Source organism: Ictidomys tridecemlineatus, chromosome 7, assembly GCF_052094955.1.
Source record: "Ictidomys tridecemlineatus isolate mIctTri1 chromosome 7, mIctTri1.hap1, whole genome shotgun sequence".
Classification (NCBI taxonomy): domain Eukaryota; kingdom Metazoa; phylum Chordata; class Mammalia; order Rodentia; family Sciuridae; genus Ictidomys; species Ictidomys tridecemlineatus.
This window is the reverse complement of record NC_135483.1, coordinates 128,285,198-128,303,835: the sequence shown is the minus strand read 5'-3', so window position 1 is coordinate 128,303,835 and position 18,638 is coordinate 128,285,198. Positions and strand designations below refer to the sequence as shown.

Sequence of the window (18,638 nt, the reverse complement as noted above, 5' to 3'; positions counted from 1 at the left end):
GTAGTAAGCATCTTTCATAATTGAAAATGGAGTAAAAGATAATGTGACCCTGGGATGAAATGAACAAAATTGTGTTCCCATATAGCTTAGGGATGTGTAAATGCCTCAAATGCAAAGGCCCAGTAGAATGTCAGACACAGTTTTCTACATTTTCCCTTTGTGTTGGGATCTTGCCCGCTCACTTTCTTGTAGTTTTGACCATCCAACTTTTTCTCTTCATTTCTGAGATAATGCCTACAACTCTAGGACACAGCATTCTTCTTGGCTTTTATGTTCTATACAATTATTAGCAAATGTGCTCGGGAGAAAAAGTTGCAGAGAATGTCCAGCTCACTTCACTGTGCTTCCCTCCCCTCTGGCTTCTTGATCCCTGAACTCTGGCTTTGTTTGTTCTTTTCTGATGTCTTGAATTAGCTGTTTTAGCAAACTATTTTATGTTATTGAATTCAGGTTCTTAACATTAGAATTTCTCATCTTTTTTCATAAGCAACATGTACATAATTTTCTGTCCTCATACTTCATCATCAGATTTGTTATTAAGGCTATTCTACATGCTAAGATGAATTGCGAACTAGTTCCCCTTTTTCTGTTCTCTTGAAGATTTTTTATTATATTAGAATTTTGAATGTATGGCAGATTTGGTACTAGAGTCATCTTAACTGTTTTTTTTTCTTTTTGAGGTTATTTAAAAGTATGAATTTAGTGTCTTCAACAATTATAGTCATATTAAGATCTAACTATTCTTGATTCAATTTTGGGAAGTACATTTTTTCCTAAGAAATTTCTTTTGAATTTTCAAATGTATTATTATAATTTATTAATAGAATTTTGGCAATATGTCAGAGTAATATGCCTTTTATATATTTTATAGTGGTTATATATATTCTCTCTCTCCTACCCTCTCCTTAATTAGACTTGGTAGAGGTTGATCAATTTAATTAGTGTTTTCAAGAAGCACTTAGCTTTATTATTTTTTATTTTATTAATTTTATAACCATTTCTCTACATCTACTTTCTTATGGTTTATTTTACTGTATTTCCTCCTACCTTCATGAATTGCCAATTTTTGCTTTAATATTAATCTTTGTTGTATGCATCATTCTGAAACTATATAGGTTTTTCCTATATCCCACAAGTTTTGATGATATAGTGTTTTCATTATCATTTAGTACAAAATATTTTCTCAGCTTCATTTTGATTTCTTCTTTGACCTATTGGCTACTAAGAAGCATGTTCTTTTGTTGTTGTTTTTAGTTATACATGACAGTAGAATGTATTTTGACATATCCATATATATACATGGAGTATAGCTTCCCATTATTGTGGTTGTACATGATGTAGGATTATACTGCTCATGTATTCATATATGAACACAGGAAAGTTATGTCTGATTCATTGTCTTTCCCATTTCCATTCCCTGTCCCTCCTCCCCTTCCCTCCCTGTCCAATCTGGTAAACCTCCACTCCTCCCTTTATCCCACCTATTGTGAGTCATTATCTACATATCAGAGAGAACATTTGGTTAGGATTGACTTATTTCACTTAGCATGATAGTCTCCAGTTTCATCCATTTATTGGCATATGCCATAATTTCATTCTTCTTTGTGGTTAAATAATATTTTATTGTGTATATGTACCACATTTTCTTTATATATTCATCTATTGAAGGACACTTAGGATGGTTTCATAGCTTAGCTATTGAGAATTGAGCTGCTATGATCATTGATGTGGCTGCATCACTATAGTATGCTGATTTTAAGTCCTTTGGCATATGTCTAGGAGTGGGATAACTGGGTAAAATGGTGGGTTTTTTCCCAAGTTTTCTGAGGAATCTCCATACTGCTTTCCAGATTGGTTGCTCCAATTTGCAGTCCCACCAGCAATGTATACCTTTTCCCCCAGATCCTTGCCAACATTTATTGTTGTTTGTATTCTTGATAATTGTCATTCTGACTGGAGTAAGATGAAATCTCAGTGTAGTTTTAATTTGCATTTCTCTAATTGCTGGTGATGTCTGCCATGTGACCAGCGCTGGCTTCATGAAAGAAGGTTCGATTAAATTAAATTAAAGAGACAAGACTCTTATTACCTTTAATACCAGCTCTGGGACGGCTTCTCCTAGCTCCCGCCTCCAATCACCTAATGTGGTAGAGAGGTTTGCAGAAGAGACTAGTGAGAGAGAGGGCTTTTATTGGGGAACAAAAAATTCCAGGGAAAATCCCATCCAATGAAGGTTAAGGGGAGCATCATCCCAAGGTCAGGGGTGAAGATTGGGTCTTCAGAGCAGTGGCCAGGCATACCTCTGCTCGGATAAGCCCTTGGACCTGGGAAAGGGTGGGGAAAGCTCTAACACAGCTTTGTCTAAGCGCCTCTAACCCAGCCAGGAAGGTAACTCAAATCAAGTGCAAGGATGGCCTCCTACGCTGATGTTGAACAATTTTTATATATTTGTTGAACATTCATATTTGTTCTGTGCAGTGTCTATTCAGTTCCTTTGCCCAGTTACTATAAGGTTATTTGTTATTTTGGTGCTAAGTTTTTGAGTTCTTTGTATATCCTGGAGATTAGTGTTCTATCTGAGGTACACGTGGTAAAGATAGATGTTCTCCCATTCTGTAAGCTCTCTCTTCACATTCTTGATTGTTTCCTTTACTGTGAAGAAGGTTTTTAGTTTGATGCCATCCCTTTTATTGATCCTTGTGCTTTAGGAGTCTTGCTGAGGAATTCAGTTTCTAAGCAGACATGATAGAGATTTGGGCCTACTCTTTCTTCTATTAGGCACACAGTCTCTGGCCTAATGCATAGGTCCTTGATCCACTTTGAGTTGAGTTTTATGCAGGTAAGAGATAGGGGTCTGATTTCATTTTATTACATATGGATTTCTAGTTATCCCAGCACTATTTATTGAAAAACATAAACATACATAAACAATTTATGTTTATGGCATCTTTGTATAGTATGAGATAACTGTATTTATGTGTGTTTGTCTCTGTGTCTTCTATTCTATACCATTTGTCTTCAACTCTGTTTTGGTGTCAATACCATGCTATTTTTGTTATAATTGCTCTGTAATATAGTTTTATATCTGGTATTGTGATGCCTCCTATTTCACTCTTCTTACTAAGGATTGCTTTGGTTATTCTGGGACTCTTCTTTTTCCAAATGAATTTCATGACTGCTTTTTCTATTTGTATGAAGAATATCATTTGAACTTAATAGGAATTGCTGTAAATCTGTATAGTACTTTTGGTAGTATGACAGTTTTGACAATATTAATTCTGCCTACCCAAGAACATGGGAGATCTTTCCATCTTCTAAGGTCTTCTTCAATTTGTTTCTTTAGTGTTCTAAAGTTTTCATTGTAGAGATCTTTCATCTCTTTTATTAGATTAATTCCCAGTTTTTTGAGGTTATTGTCAATAGTATAGTTTTCCTAATTTCTCTTTCAGTTAATTCATCTCTGACATATAGAAATGCAATTGATTTATGGGTGTTCATTATATATCTTGCTACTTTGCTGAATTCATTTATTCTAGAAGTTTTCTTTTTTTGGATCTTCTAAATATAACATTGTGTCATTGGCAAATAGGGATAATTTGAATTCTTCTTTTCCTATTTGTATCTCTTTAATTTCTTTCTTCTAATTGCTCTGGCTAGAATTTCTAGGACTATGCTGAATAAAAATGGTGAAAGAGGGCATCCTTGTCTTATTCCAGTTTTTAGAGGGAATGCTTTCAATTTTTCTCCATTCAGAGTGATTTTGGCCTTGGGCTTAGCATAGAGAGCAGGAGATGTTCCTACTATCTCTAGTTTTTCTAGTGTTTTGAGCATGAGTGGATGCCGAATTTTATCAAATGCTCTTTCTTCATCTATTGAGATAATCTTATTATTCTTATCTGTAAATCTATTGATGTGATAAATTACATTTATTGATTTCCATATTTTGAACCAACATTATATCCCTGGGATGAAGCCCACTTGATCATGATGCACTGTCTTTTAAAAAATAATTTTTCATGTGATTTGCCACTATTTTATTAAGAATTTTTGCATTTATATTCATCAGAAATATTGGTCTGAAGTTTTCTTTCTTTGATGCATATTTTTTTAGTATCAGATACCAAAACCAGACACTAGCTTTGTAGAATTAGTTTGGAAAGTTTCCCTCCTTTTTTATTTCATGGAATAACTTAAAGAGGATTGGTGTTATTTCTTCTTTGAAGGTTTAGTAGAACTCAGCTGTGAATTGGTCTGGTCCTGGGCTTTTCTTTGTTTGTAGGCTTTTGATGGCATCTTCAATTTCAATGTTTGAAATCGATCTGTTTAAATTTTCTATGTCCTCCTGATTCAATTTAGGTAGATCATATGTCTCTAGAAATTTGTCAATGTTTTCAAGTTTTTCTGTTTTATGAGAGTATAAATTTTCAAAATAGGTACTGTATTATCATCTATACTCCGTTAGTGTCCATTGTGATATTTTTTTTTTCATCATGAATTTTAGTAACTTGAGTTTTCTTTCTCTTTCTCTTTGTTAGCTTGGCTAAGGGTTTATCAATTTTATTGATTTTTTTTCAAAGAACCAACTTTTTGTTTTGTCATGTTTTGGGATTGTTTCTTTTGTTTTAATTTCATTGATTTCAGGTCTAATTTTAACTATTTCCTGCTTTCTACTGATTTTGGTTTTGGTTTGTTCTTTTTCAAAGGCTTTAAGATGTAATGTTAGGTTATTTATTTGTTGACTTCTATTCTTATAATGAATGAACTCAATGTAATGAACTTTCCTCTTAGCATCGCCTTCATTGTGTCCCAGAGATTTTGATATATTGTGTTGCTATTCTTATTTATCTCTAGGTATTTTTTTTATTTCATCCCCGATTTCTTCGACTATTCATTGGTCATTCAATAGCATATATTTAGTTTTCAGGTATAAGAATAGTTTCTATTTTTAATTTTATTGTTGATTTCTAATCTCATTCCTTTATGATCTGATAGGATGCAAGATATTATCTGTATTTTTTTGTTGTATTTGGGAAGAGTTGCTTGGTAGGATAATGTATAGTCTAAATTATAGAAGGATCCATGTGCTGAGAAGAAATTGTATTTAGTCATTGATGGATGAAATATTGTATATGTATCTGTTAAGTCTAAATTATTATGTATTTTTTAGTTCTATAGCTTCTTTATTTAGATTTTGTTTGGAGGATCTATCTAGTGATGAAAGAGGTTTGTTAAAGTCACCCAGTATTATTGTGCTATGGTCTATATGCTTTTAAAATTGAGAAGGGTTTGTTAGATTATGTAGGTGCTCCATTGTTTGGGCATAAATATTTATGATTATTATGTTTTGTTGATTTAAAGCAGTATGAAATATACTTCTTTGTCCCTTCTGATTAACTTTGGCTTGAAGTCTACTTTATTTGAATGAGAATAGAAACCCATTTGTTTAATAGATCAATGTGAATGATATCTTTTTTTTCTATCCTTTCACCTTCAGTATGTGGATGCCTTTGCCTATGAGGTGAGTCTCTTCGAGACAGCACATTGTTGAGTCTTGTTTTTTAATCCATTCTGCCAGTTTGTTTCTTTTGATTGATGAGTTTAGGCCATGCATTCAATGTTATTTTTGAGATATGATTTTATTCCCTGTCATTTTGATGTATTTCTAGTTTTTAATTTGAAATATTTTCTCCATTGATTCATTATGTTTTTAGTGTATTTCCTCCCTTGGCTGTTTTTCACTTTTATTTTTCATGTCTTCTTTATGAAATATCTTATTGGGTAAGTTTTGTAGTACAGACTGTCCAATTTTGAATTCTTTTAACTTTTATTTAACATGGAAGGTTTTTCTTTTGTCATCAATTCTGAAGCTTAATTTTGCTGGCATCCATTTTCCTGGCTGGCATCCATTTTCTTTCATAGTTTGATATATATTATTCCAAGACCTCCTAGTTTTGAGGGTCTGAGTTGAGAGATCAGCTGAGATCCGGATTGGTTTCCCTCTAAATTTTACCTGTAATTTTTCTCTGGCAGCCTTTAAAATTCTATCCTTATTCTGTATGTTAGGTATACTCATAATAATGGCCTTGATGTGGAGTCTGTTGTAATTTTGTATATTTGGAGTCCTGTAAGCCTCTTCTGTTTGATTTTTTCCATTTCATTCTTTTGTTGTGGGAAATTTTCTAATATTATTTCATTGAAAAGGTTGTATATTCCTTTCCCTTATATCTCTGAATCTTCATTTATCCCAATGAATTTTAAATTTGGATTTTTCAGGTTATCTTATACTTCTTAGAAGTTCTGTTTATAGTTCTTCTCTGACCATCTTCTCTGTCTGGTCAACTTTATTTTTAAGATTATATTTTATTTTCATTGCCTGAAGTTTTGCCTTTCAAGTGGTCTAGCCTGTTGGTGATGCTTTCTATTAAATTTTAATTTGATTTACTGATTCCTTCATTTTGAAGATTTCTGCTTTTTTTTTTCAGAATTTCTATTGCTTTATTGAAATGATCTTTCACTTCCATATTTTCTGTCTGATTTCACTTCTTATGCCATCCTTTACTTCACAGATCAGTTTAACTATACACATTTTAAACTCCTCTGACATTTATCCCACTGTGGTGTCAAAGAACTCTGTTATTGAACTATCTTAGTTTGTTTGGAGTGATTTGTTCCTTTGCTTTTTCATGTTGTTTGTGTGTCTATTTAACAGTGTGGATCTGTGGCAGTAGAGTTTCCACTCTGTGTACTTATAATGTCCCTGAAGTTTTCTAGTACCTCACTGTTTAGGAGGAGACAAGTAATTGCAACAACCAATGAAAACAATATGCAGCATTAAACCAAATAGTTCCCACTATGATGTCTATAATGTTAATAATCACAGTAAACAGCAATTATATGATCAGTTATTGCCTACAATAAGAACAGCAAGTTCACAAATGGATTTACAATTTCAAATGGTAAACAGGGAGAGAACAGAAATTATATAGGACATGATGATTATGAAGGAGGAGGAGAGAAAATAGAAGTAAAAATTTAAAGTAAGAGTGAAGGAGGGAACAATAGAGATTGACTGTTAACAGAAGAAAAGAGAGAAAGAGAATCAAAAGAAACATATAAGAAAAAAATGTATATAAAGTAAAAATTTTAAAAAATTAAAAATTAAGGGGCTGAGGTTGTGGCTCAGTGGCAAAGTGCTTGCCTAGCCTGTGTGAGGCACTGGGTTCAATCCTCAGCAACACATAAAAATAAATAAAGGTATTGTGTTCATCTACAACTAAGAAATTTTAAAAAATAAAGATAAAATAATACAAAACAAAACTAAAATATACTAATCAAACATCCTAGTCCTCAAAAATCTGATCTGTGAAAAAAATACTGGCTCCAAAATGCTAGAAATGAGAAAAAATATGAGTATGTAAAAATGTCCACATCCCATTAAGGTCATAATTAAATGGAAAAGAGAAAAGAAAACAGCAAAAAGAAAGAGAAAAAGATCTGGATGAAAAGTTAAAGAACTTTTTCCATTTGAGTTCAACAGGTTCTCAGCTTCTCTTATAAGAAGTTTTAAGTGGGTCATCTGGATTATGATGCTCCACCCTCCAGATTGCTAGAGTAAGAGAAGTAATCCTGCAAACAGAATTCCTGGAGGCAGGGTTTAGGCTTAGCTAGGCTCAGGGTTCTTTGCTGAATGCCATTTAGTCTGGAGATTTTAAAGCAGCACACCCCTAGGGCCCAGTAATTGCTGATCCCACTGGAAGACTATACCTCAGAGATCTCTCTTGGGTTGCACTTGTGTGGTAGAGGAGCCAATTCATAGTCCCTTATGTCACCTGTGGACCTCACATCCTGGTCTTGGAGTTCAGTCTCCAAACTCAATCTCTCCTGCCCTTGCCCTTCCAAGTCCCTGGCTAGATGTATCTCTTCCAGTCAGTCCTGCCAGCAGCCAGATTGGAGGGGGAGGGATATAGCTGGGTGCATTTTCACTACCAGTTGTACCCTGTGTAAACCTCTCTCCATCTTTGATATTCTCTTGGTCACTTAAGCACACTCTATGTTGTGTAGCATATGTTTACTGGGCTGGTATTTTGGACCAAACTCAGGTTTGCCAGGAATTGGCTTCCTCAGCTGCTAGTCCCCATGCTGTGACTCCAAAATGGTTCATTTCTTTGTCCTCCACATACCTGGAGAGATGGTGGCTTCTTTCCCACAAAAGGGTATTGAGCAGCATGCCTTTTAATTTCATACAGCAAGGCAATGTCCTTGATTTCTAAATAATCTGTACCCAGACATACCTCAGGTCTCCTAAAATGGTAGGTTTCATTAATTCCCTTAACCCTCCACTTTCCTTATAGAGGGACTGCTCTGCCTGGTGCTTCTAGCCTGGTTGTGGCAGCAGCTGCATGGCTGAGAATTTCTTCCTTGTTTTGTTATACCCAACCTCCTGAGTTCCCGATCTGTGTTGAATGTCTAGTTTGAGTTTCAATAAAGCCCCTGCCCTTTTTTTCCCCACCTACCTTGCTGAGAAGCTGCCTGTTTGCTTTCTTGGTTTCATGCTGCAGAGCAACCAGGAAAGCTACCTCCTCTGCCCCAACATTTAGAGTCTTGCCCATTTTTTTTATGTTGTTTTTTGGTTTTTGGTACCAGGGAGTGAACTCAGGTACACTTTACCACTGAGTCACATCCCCAGCCCTTTTTATTTTTAGACAGGGTCTCTAGGTTATTTAGGTCCTCACTAAATTGCTGAGGCTGGATTTCAACTTGGGATCTTTCTGCCTCAGCCTCCCAAGGTACTGGGATTATAGGCATGTGCCATGTATCTGGCCAAATTTTCTATTTTAAGCACCTTTGCCATGAATATTCCTATGGATACTTTGTTGTGTACTTGTCCAGTTGATTGTCTTTGGGGATTAAAAACTATAAGTACTTTATAATGTGATACATATTTACATATTATCAAAAACCCTACCAAAAACGCCATATCAAATATACTTCTATTAATAGCATGTATTAGTACTTAGGAAGTTCTTTTTAATGTCTAATTTTTTTCACCTTATTTCAGACTTGTTTTTCATAATTATAAAATAAGGAAACTGAAATTTATCAGTGGGTTGTTAAAACTTTCTAGGGTCCCAGAACCATTTTAGAATTTTTGAGAGCCTAGTTTCCAGAATTTTTTTTGGCCTAGTTTCCAGAAAAGCACACATACCAAAACACAGCATATTTTTACATACTACTTTTTGGAACTCACAGTTCCTTTAGAGTTAAATTACACCCTTTAATACTTCACTCCATAAACCCAGATCAAGAATCTGTGAAGGAGGTGATTTGAGTTTGTTTGTTTGTTTCTTTTTAACACTAACATGCACACATCTTGAACACACATGGATACACTCACATGCACACAGAATTTAAATGTGTATTTGGACAGGATTTGACTTCTGCTTGATATAGAAACTAACCTTATGTTAATTCACCTTAGTATATATAGTTATTGAAATTGAATGTTTCTATCTATTTTAGGTTTTCCAATGGCGAGCTCACCAGGAAGAGTTGGAAAGACTGGAAATTGAAATTTCTTCCAGAAGAAGAGAAAAGGAAGAGGAGAAAGAGAAACTATGGAAGAAGAAGGAATTGTTGAAAAAAAAAGAGAAGAAGAAAAAGGTATAAAATCTTCTATCAGGGCAAAGTCTTCTATAAAAGGGAAAATGAATATTTAATTGCCTGATTGAGCTTTAATTAATCTTGATGTTGGAAATGGAATTCTGAAAGAGAGTTCTGAGAACATTTTAGAGTTTAGTTGAGTTTTTGTTTTAGTTTATTTGAGCATCAAAGATTTGTGGGAATGGAAGAGAACCCACTTTGTTGACCTTCATAAGTATAGGTACCTGTGATTATAAGAGATGCTGTAGGAAAAAACAAAAAAGATGAAGTTTGTAACTACTGCCAAGTCTTGAATTAAGGAGGTTCATGACAAAGTTTGCAGGGTGCTTAGGTAGCATTTTGGTTGATGGCTATGTGGCAAAAAATTGTTAAACAGTAGTTGGTGAAATATATTGTATTAGGGACGGTATAATTCATTGAATGCCAAGAATTTACTTTTTGATTATATGTTAGTTTAGCTTTTTGCTTACTGATACAAAGTTATCATTCTTTTGAGTGAACATTTGTTTAGCAATCTTAAAATTACCAAGAAACTTAATAACTTTTAAGGGAAGATATGGAAGATAGATCATATTTTATGTTTGAATTTTTCAATATATATATATATGTGTGTGTGTATGTGTGTGTGTGTATTTGAATGATATATTCATTTAGGTATTTGTATTTGTTTTCACAACAAAAATTATACTGTTTCAGTGAAGATATTTTTGTTAAAATTTTATCATATTTGGGGCTGGGATTGTGGCTCATTGGTAGATGCTTGCCTAGCTCGTGGGAAGCCCTCTGTTTGATCCTCAGCACCACATAAAAATAAATCAATAAAATAAAGATATTGTGTCCAGTTGCAACAAAAAATAAATTTAAAAAAATTTTATCAGATTTATTAATCAATTTTATGGGTTTGCTGACTCTGTGGAAATAATTCAGAAAAAGGCAATTAATTTGTGATCAATACAATGAAAAGAAATCTCTACACCTGTGTGTTTCCACCAATAATAGCACATATCAGTACTCAAAAAGTTCACCTGCATTGATTTTATCTGCATAATGTAAAAAAATGCTTTCTTCTGAAAATCTGATTATAGTGCTAAGAGTAACTAATTAATTCATAGTTACTGGTTAGCAAACTTTCTGTTTATTTATTTATTTATTTTTTGTTGTTGTTGTTTTTACATCTTGGGCTATGTGACTAATGAACTCTGTAAAGTCCCTATCTAAATTTTTTTCCTTTCAAAGTAGAATATGTGGTAGATAAAAGAACTATGGATTTTGGGGCAATAAGACAGTTTTTCTGCATTTTATACTATAGTTATTATTGTTCTTTATTTTATGCTTTTATATCAGCAAATTGAGTGTAGAAGCAGCATCATGGAAAACCACACATATAAAGGTTATATTGTAATTTGACAAAGTTGCTAAAAATATACTTCACAGTTGTTGTGTTTTTAATTAAAAAGTAAATTCAATTTCCACTACTATGGAATCGAGTGTGGTGATTTTATCAGAGTTGATGTTTAAAAGAAATAATTGTGTGTACCATAGGAACTCATAAAATCGATCATGTTTCAAATAACATAAATGAATTATATATCCTCTGGGGCAACTTACTGATTATTTATTATCATGAAAGCACAGCGTTATGGTTTAGACACAAATTCTCCCCCAAAGACTTATGTGTTGAAGACTTGGTCCCCAGTGCAACAATGTTCAAAGGTGTGACTTTTGGGAAATGACTGGCTCATGAAGGCTCTGACCTTGTCAGTAGATTGATTAATCTGTTATAACTTAACAGACTTCTGGAGGGTGGTTGAAACTCTAGGCAAGTGGGGCATGGTGGGAGGAAGTAGGTCACTGGGGCATGTCTTTGGGAACTATGTATTATCTCTGCCCTCTGTGCTCCCCAGCTTTCCAGCTGCCATGACTTGAGCAGCTTTCTTCTACCATGACCTTCTGCCATGATATTCTGTCTTACTTCAGTCCCAGAGCAATGGAGTTGGCTGACCATGGACTGAAACCTCTGAAACCATTAACCAACACAAACCCTTCTTTCTCTAAGTTGTTTTTCTCAGGTGTTTGTCACAGCAATGAAAAGCTACCTACCATATACAGTATTTTAAAAATGTATCCATGTAGTTTTGTCTTCTACCTGGATCCCTCTCCTGGCATTTCCTCTCTATGAATTAGCATGCCACAAATGATGTGTCTAAGCATTAGTGTACATTTAGTTTCATCTTAAATGTCATATAAGGAGATTTAGATTCAGTTCCATTCTCTGGGGATTTACAAAGATAAAGAAAACACAAATGTTAACTTAAGTATTGAGAATGTACATAAGGGCATTTAATTGTTAAAAACTAGATTTGAGTTGAATAGTTGTCATGGATACGTAAGAGAGGATGAAGGCACATTGCTAACTATCTTCTCTGCAGTATCTAAATAAGATTGCTGGAAGTAAAAGAAATGCATTTTGAAAGATGAAAGAGAATGTGTGCACACACACATACAACACACACTTGTACCGAATGGAGTAATGGAAGGAATAATAAAACAATTACAATGGCTAAGGTGATGAAAGGGCTAATCCAAGTACACCTTAAAAGAAGAAGGTACTTATAACTGAAAGGATGAAGACTGAAGAGAATTTCAGTATCATTATTCATGTATGTAGATTAAGCTTAAATATCTACTGTATATTTTAGAATGAAAAATGAACCTATGCCTATGAGCATGAAGAAATGTTGAAAAGTTTTCATACCTAGAATGCATTTTTTAGCCCCTGGTTATATTTTACTAAGGGGTATGCAGGGCATTTCTTTATTGTCTTTCACTTTATAATGAGGGATATTATAAGAAATGTCCTATTAAAATGTTTTTCTTATTGGTATGGAGTATAGCTATAAGCCAAGTTTGTTTTCAAACCCTTAGAAATTTCATAGGACCAAATCATATGGTTTATTTTATTAAATTTCTTTTTAAAATATTTTTTATATTTATAAAATTTTTAAAGTACAGAGACTGAAAAAATAAATACATTAGTATCCTAGCATTGAAAATTTTAATATTTTTCATTTCACTTCAAATTTTTTTTAAAAAAATCTAAATTAAGTTGGATATTTCAGATAAAGCTGAAGTCCTTTTTTTTTTTTGAAGTCTTACTTAGTACCATTTCTCTTCTTTATCTCCCCAGAGGTAATCACAATCATTAATTTTATTTCTATCTTTCCAGGCCATATATTGATTTTAATATATTTTGACATAGAGTTTGTGAATTTAAATTTTTCATGAATACTATCATGCCATATCATTCTGCAACATGTACTATTTTTATCCTTGTTTTGAGATATACCTATATTAATGCATATTCTTAGTTTATTCTTTTTGTTGCTATTTGGCATTCCACAGCAGCACAGACTACCATTTATCCATTCTCCTTGTGGCTGACATTTAAATTGGCAAAATTTGGGTTTTAGGTGCTATGCTATAGCAGCCACCTCTTTCAATTCTATGAGTAACTGTGTTCAGGGCCTTCTCTAAGATAGATCTAAAAGGGAAATTGCTATGTTGTAGGATTTACATATTTTTAATTTTATAAGTTTTTTGACTTTATAAGCTATTACTACTACGCAGGTGTCGTGGCACAGGCCTGTAATCCCAAGGGCTTTGGAAGCTGAGGCAAAAGGATTGCAGGTTCAAAGCCAGCTTCAGCAAAAGCAAGGCGCTGAGCAACTCGGTGAGACCCTGTCTCTAAATAAAATACAACATAGCACTGGAGATGTGGCTTAGTGGTCGAGTGCCTCTGAGCTCAGTTCATGATACTAAAAAAAAAAAAAGAAAAAATACAACCTTGATTTTTGAATTCTACCAGTCTGATAAATGTGAAACATACCTTATTAAAATTTTAATTTGTATTTTCATGATTACTTATAAAATTGAAAATCATTTCATGCTTACTAGTCAGTTTTTTCTCTGTAAATTTCATGTTTTTATTTATTTTCTATATTAATCAATAAAAGTACTTTATAAGTTCTGGATATTAATTTCTTATCAGTTATATGAATTACAGATATTCTCTTCCATTGGTCATCTGCCTTTTAAATTTTTTTTTTTATACTAGGGGTGCTTAACCACTGAGCCACAAACCCAGTCCTTTTTTTTTTTTATTTTGAGATAGGGTCTCAAAAATAAGTTGCTTAGGGCCTTACTCAGTTGATGAGGCTGGCCTCAGTCTTTCAATTCTCCTACTTCAGCTTCCTGAGTCATTGGGATTACTGGCATATGCCACCACACCCAGTTGCCTTTTAATTTTGTTTACAGTGTCATCTATAGTTTTACAGAAGTTTAAGATTATCCCTTTTATGTTTGCCTGTGCTAGAGGCCATATGCTTTTTGCTGACTGGTTCAGGACCAGTTTCTATATTGACTTTTAGGCTTGGGACAGACACTATGCTGCAAACCACGTGTGAATCCAACAGAACTTGTGCATGACACCAGTGTAGAATTCTGTATTTGACCCCTTTGGTCCTCTGTCCCCTTGTCATTCTCCTGTGGAAGGATCATGATCTAGCTAGTCCCTGTTTTGTGTCTGGTTGTGTCTTTTTTTTTTTTTTAAAGAGAGATTTTTTTAATATTTATTTTTTAGTTATCGGCAGGCACAACATCTTTGTTTTCATGTGGTGCTGAGGATTGAACCTGGGCCGCACGCATGCCAGGCGAGCACGCTACTGCTTGAGCCACATCCCCAGCCCTGGTTGTGTCTTATATGCCATCTGTTCTTTGCAATTGGCTTGCCTCTGACTTCTCTCTGTAGAGGTCCCACAATTGTCAAAGGACAGCCACCAGCCATTTAGATCTTTATTAGGTCCTACTTTTCTTTAAGAGTCCTTTGTCTTCAATTCCCTCTCCTTCCTCTGACTTTGAGTTCCATCTTTATTTTTAGTACTGGGGAGTGTGTGTGTGTGTGTGTGTGTGTGTGTGTGTGTGTGTGAGATATAATATATTTTGTCCAGAATTTCTATATATTTGAGGTAAAAAAGGAGATTTCTATGTTAACACAGATATCCTGATGAAAAGAGCTGGCTATCTTTATATACACTAACTACAAATTTAGATTTTTCTTTGTTCGAACTCTTTTATATGTTGGAGGAAACTTTTGGTTCTTTAGCATTTAACAGCAGCTTGGCAGATAATCCCAGCAGGAATTCCCTCTAACTTTAGATATGTTGCTTTGTTAGCTTGCTTTTCTTTTCTCCAACCCTCTCACCCCCATTGGTTCACCTACCTGTCCTTTTGTACTCATAAGGAAGCAGCAAAGGAGATAGAGAAACTATGCCTATGTAAAACCCCACCTTAGGATTTCCAAACAAGACAGGATTTTTCTTTTAATTCTTCTTCCCAGTAATTTGTCTTTTAGGGCTCATTTAATGTAAAAATATTTTAGTTTGTATTCAGTGTTAAAATTTACCCTGGTAGGTGCCCAGCTCCTTAGACTTTTTTCTCTGCGTTTTAAAACTCTAAATGGAATATAATATTCTCAGTTTTCAGTTTCATCTGAAGATTCAAGAAAAATTTTGATTCATAAGTTGTTAGATGATATTGATAATTTTTCATAAGCATCGCATCTCTCTACTTTTAAAAATTATTGTCCTGATAAAATCAGAAGACAATGCCTTTTCATAAATGATCCCTGAGAACTATTGTAAACAACAAAATTCCTGTGCTAGTGGACCTTAAAATGTCTGATATATAATATTGGTCCCTGCACCACATTTTCACTAGATGTGGCTCTTTGAGTGGTCTGAGTAGCATAAAAATTGCTCTTCATCATAGAGTTTCAGGAGAGTTTGTTGCTGTATGATGACTCATCTAGAGTCTCATAGAACCCAAGGCAATGGTTGTTCCAGCATAGCTCCTGAATGGGATTTTAACAAGGATCCTGTGAAAAAGAGTCGTATTTCTCTCCTGGTCTAGCATTTCAGAATTCTTTGCAAACTGTATCCAGCTCTTAGTCTAGCACTGCAAACCACCACTTTGTACAATCAAGGAGTGGGGAGCAATTTTCAGGGAAGGCAGGATACCACCACTGGGCCTGTGATCTTGAACATTAACTTAGAAATGTTTCTAGCGAGGGATCTGTCATTTTGTAAATTGTCAGCCTCTTGTAGAATCATACCAGGAGTACCCAAAGTACCCGGCTTCAGTGGAATCTTGACACTGAGTGTTCCCATACATCTTCAGGGAATCTGGCAATCAGTCTGAATTCCATGCATCCTGCAGATAATTGGGGAAGAGGAGAGGCAGTCTACAATAAGGGCACAGGCTATCCCAAAAGGAATGCCGGCTGGAGGAAAGTACTGCTTCTCTGAAGACTCCAGGAGCTCTACGCCCAGAAGAGAATCCAGTGTCTTCTCAATTCAGAGCAAAGCATTTCTTCTGTGTGAGAATTTGTGGGTTCAGATGAGGGCAGTTATCAAAGGAATCATAAAATCTCTTCTGTAGTATTTTTTAATTTAATAGTATACTGATATGAAAAATTAAGAGTAGGGTCAAAAAGGTGGGAATGTAATAAATTTTTTTAAATGTCATATTTCAAACTGCTTTTTTAGCATTTTGGGGGATTTTAGGAGTCCAATTACTAACATTTTAACAAGCAGTCTTCTAAGATAGGACATGAAATTCTCTTCCCCTGCCTCTACACATGCCCTGCATAATCACCAGAAGTGTAAATACTGTGAATTTTATTCCCACAATTAGATTATATGGCACAGATGGCCATATAATAGGGAGATTATCAGAATGGGCCTGACCCAATCACATAAGCCCTTTAAAGTAGAGAGTTTTCTCTGGCTGGTTTCAGGGAGGGTAATCAGAGATTTGAAGCACAGGGATCTGATGGCTAAAAGATTGAGGGAGTCATATGGCAAGGGGTGTGAGTGGCCTCTCAGAGCTGAAAAAGTCCCTGGACAGACAGCAAAGAAATGGGAAGCTATAACATAGTCTTATGACTAGAGGAACTTAATTCTAGCAAAAACAAGAATGATGTTGGAAGCAAATTTTTCCCTAAATGAGAACTTGGTTTTGACAAAATTCATGATTTCAGTCTTGTGATACCATGAGCAGAGAGCCTACCAATTCTGATTTACAAAATTCTGAGCTAATAAATGAGTGTTGTTTTAAAATCACATTTTAGTCATAATTTTTGTATAATAGAAGCTTCCAAAAAAAAACTAATATAGCTTTTGGTATCTGGAAGTGAAATGTTGCCATAACAAGTACCTTAAAATGTGAAAGTGGCTTTAAAATTGCAAAGTAGAAAAAAGCTAGAATAATTTTAAAGATATCATTTTGAGGTTGATAGAGAAAGACTAGATTACCTTGAATAGGTATTAGTAGCAATATAGGTGTTAAACATACGACTGGTGAAGGTTCAGGAAGAAGTGATGACCATTTTATTGGAAGCTGGATGAAGCAGGATTAGTAATCCTAATAATAGTTTATTACTATTATAGTAATCCTATAATAGTTTATAAAGTGACAGAAAGCTTGGGGAAATTGCACCTTGAAACTGGATGGAAAAAAAAATGTATAAGTAGTGAACTTCTCAAGTGATAAAAGAAGATTTGCAAGGGTGAAGGTGCCACCTGGCTTCTTTCTGCTGCTGAAAGTTAAAAGGAGAGAGAGAAATTGAGAGAAGAACTATTAAACAAAAAGGATCTGGACTTAATGCTTTGTGATATCCTCAGTCTATTCAGATGGGAAAAGACCCAAGAGGGAAGAAATTATTGCCAACAGGATGTCACAGATAAAAGATTGAATATATGAACATACAGTCCTTTACCATATCCTCAAAAAGATCAAATGTCAGATTATTCAGTTACATAAAAGATCCTTCTAGGAGATTAAGGGTGGTTCTCCTGGGTCTTTTCAAACTAGACAGTCTCCAGGAAGTTTAAGGGTGATGTTCCTCAGCTACCCCAACAGAGGCCAAGAGTGAGAGGATAATCTCAAAAAGATTGTGGGTGTGGCTTTTGTCTAATATAGGGAATTCAATTCCCATAAAGTCTACAGAAGGCCTATTGGGTTCTCAAGAAAAGAACAGAGAGAGAGTACAATATGAAGGGAGGCTAATGGGACCAGAATTCTACTGGCAGGAAGTAGACTGTAAAACTATGTAGTCACAGGCCTGTACTACCATTAATAAAAAAGGATTCAAAGGGTGAAATCAAGAGCCCAGAGGGCTGAATTTGATTAAAGGCTATGGCTTTGAGTATTAAAGGCTATGACTGGCACCTGTGGCCACCTGACATTCCTAATACCTCCACCATTTAAGCAACCCCACCCATCTGGGTTCAGGGAGATATTACTCATATCTCCCTGGAAGGAGACAGGCTGGTTACTTACTGCAAGGTAGGAAAGGTAATATTGCTTCCCAAAGACAGATGATGTTTTAAAAAGAGACTAAGTTGAACTGCATATGTTCAGTCACTTTTCCAAATTTGCCAAAATGAGGGGAAGTGACTGTGAAACTTTTAGGAGAGGAGCTATGTGAGGAGTGGAAGATAAGAATTCCCTCTAATAAGAGTACAGGCTAGTTTTGAAATATCTAAAATGATATTTCACTGAAGAAGGAGAACAGTTCAAAGACACATCTTTATTCAGTCATATACTGGCCTCATTACTATAACTAAATAGCACATTAAAACCTCATTGGAATGGAGCCAAGAAATGTGGAAAATGGAGATCTTGGAGTTGATCTAAGAGGATCCAGTTATCAGAATAAAGATGAAGAAGATCCAACATCAAAGAGAAATAAATAAAATTATAAACTGGTGTTTTAGTCAGCTTTTTTGCAGCTGTGACTAAAAGACCTAACAAGAACAATTTTAAAGGAGGAAAAGTTGAGAGCCCATAGTTTCAGAGGTCTCAGTCCACAGATAAACAGCTCTATTCTCCAGGTGAGGTAGAACATGGTGGAGGAAGAC

General features: G+C 34.8%; 1 protein-coding gene across 5 annotated transcripts in view; it reads left to right on the top strand.

Annotated features, from left to right (window-relative positions):
* The window catches only part of Ccdc148 (coiled-coil domain containing 148), a 314,744-nt gene that overhangs the window by 211,090 nt on the left and 85,016 nt on the right, over nucleotides 1–18,638 (top strand). For all 5 annotated transcript variants that reach the window (XM_040294329.2, XM_040294330.2, XM_040294328.2 and 2 more), the window contains one exon: nucleotides 9,520–9,660. In XM_040294329.2, coding sequence (XP_040150263.1) covers nucleotides 9,520–9,660 — 141 coding nt within the window. The remainder of the gene's footprint in view (nucleotides 1–9,519; nucleotides 9,661–18,638) is intronic.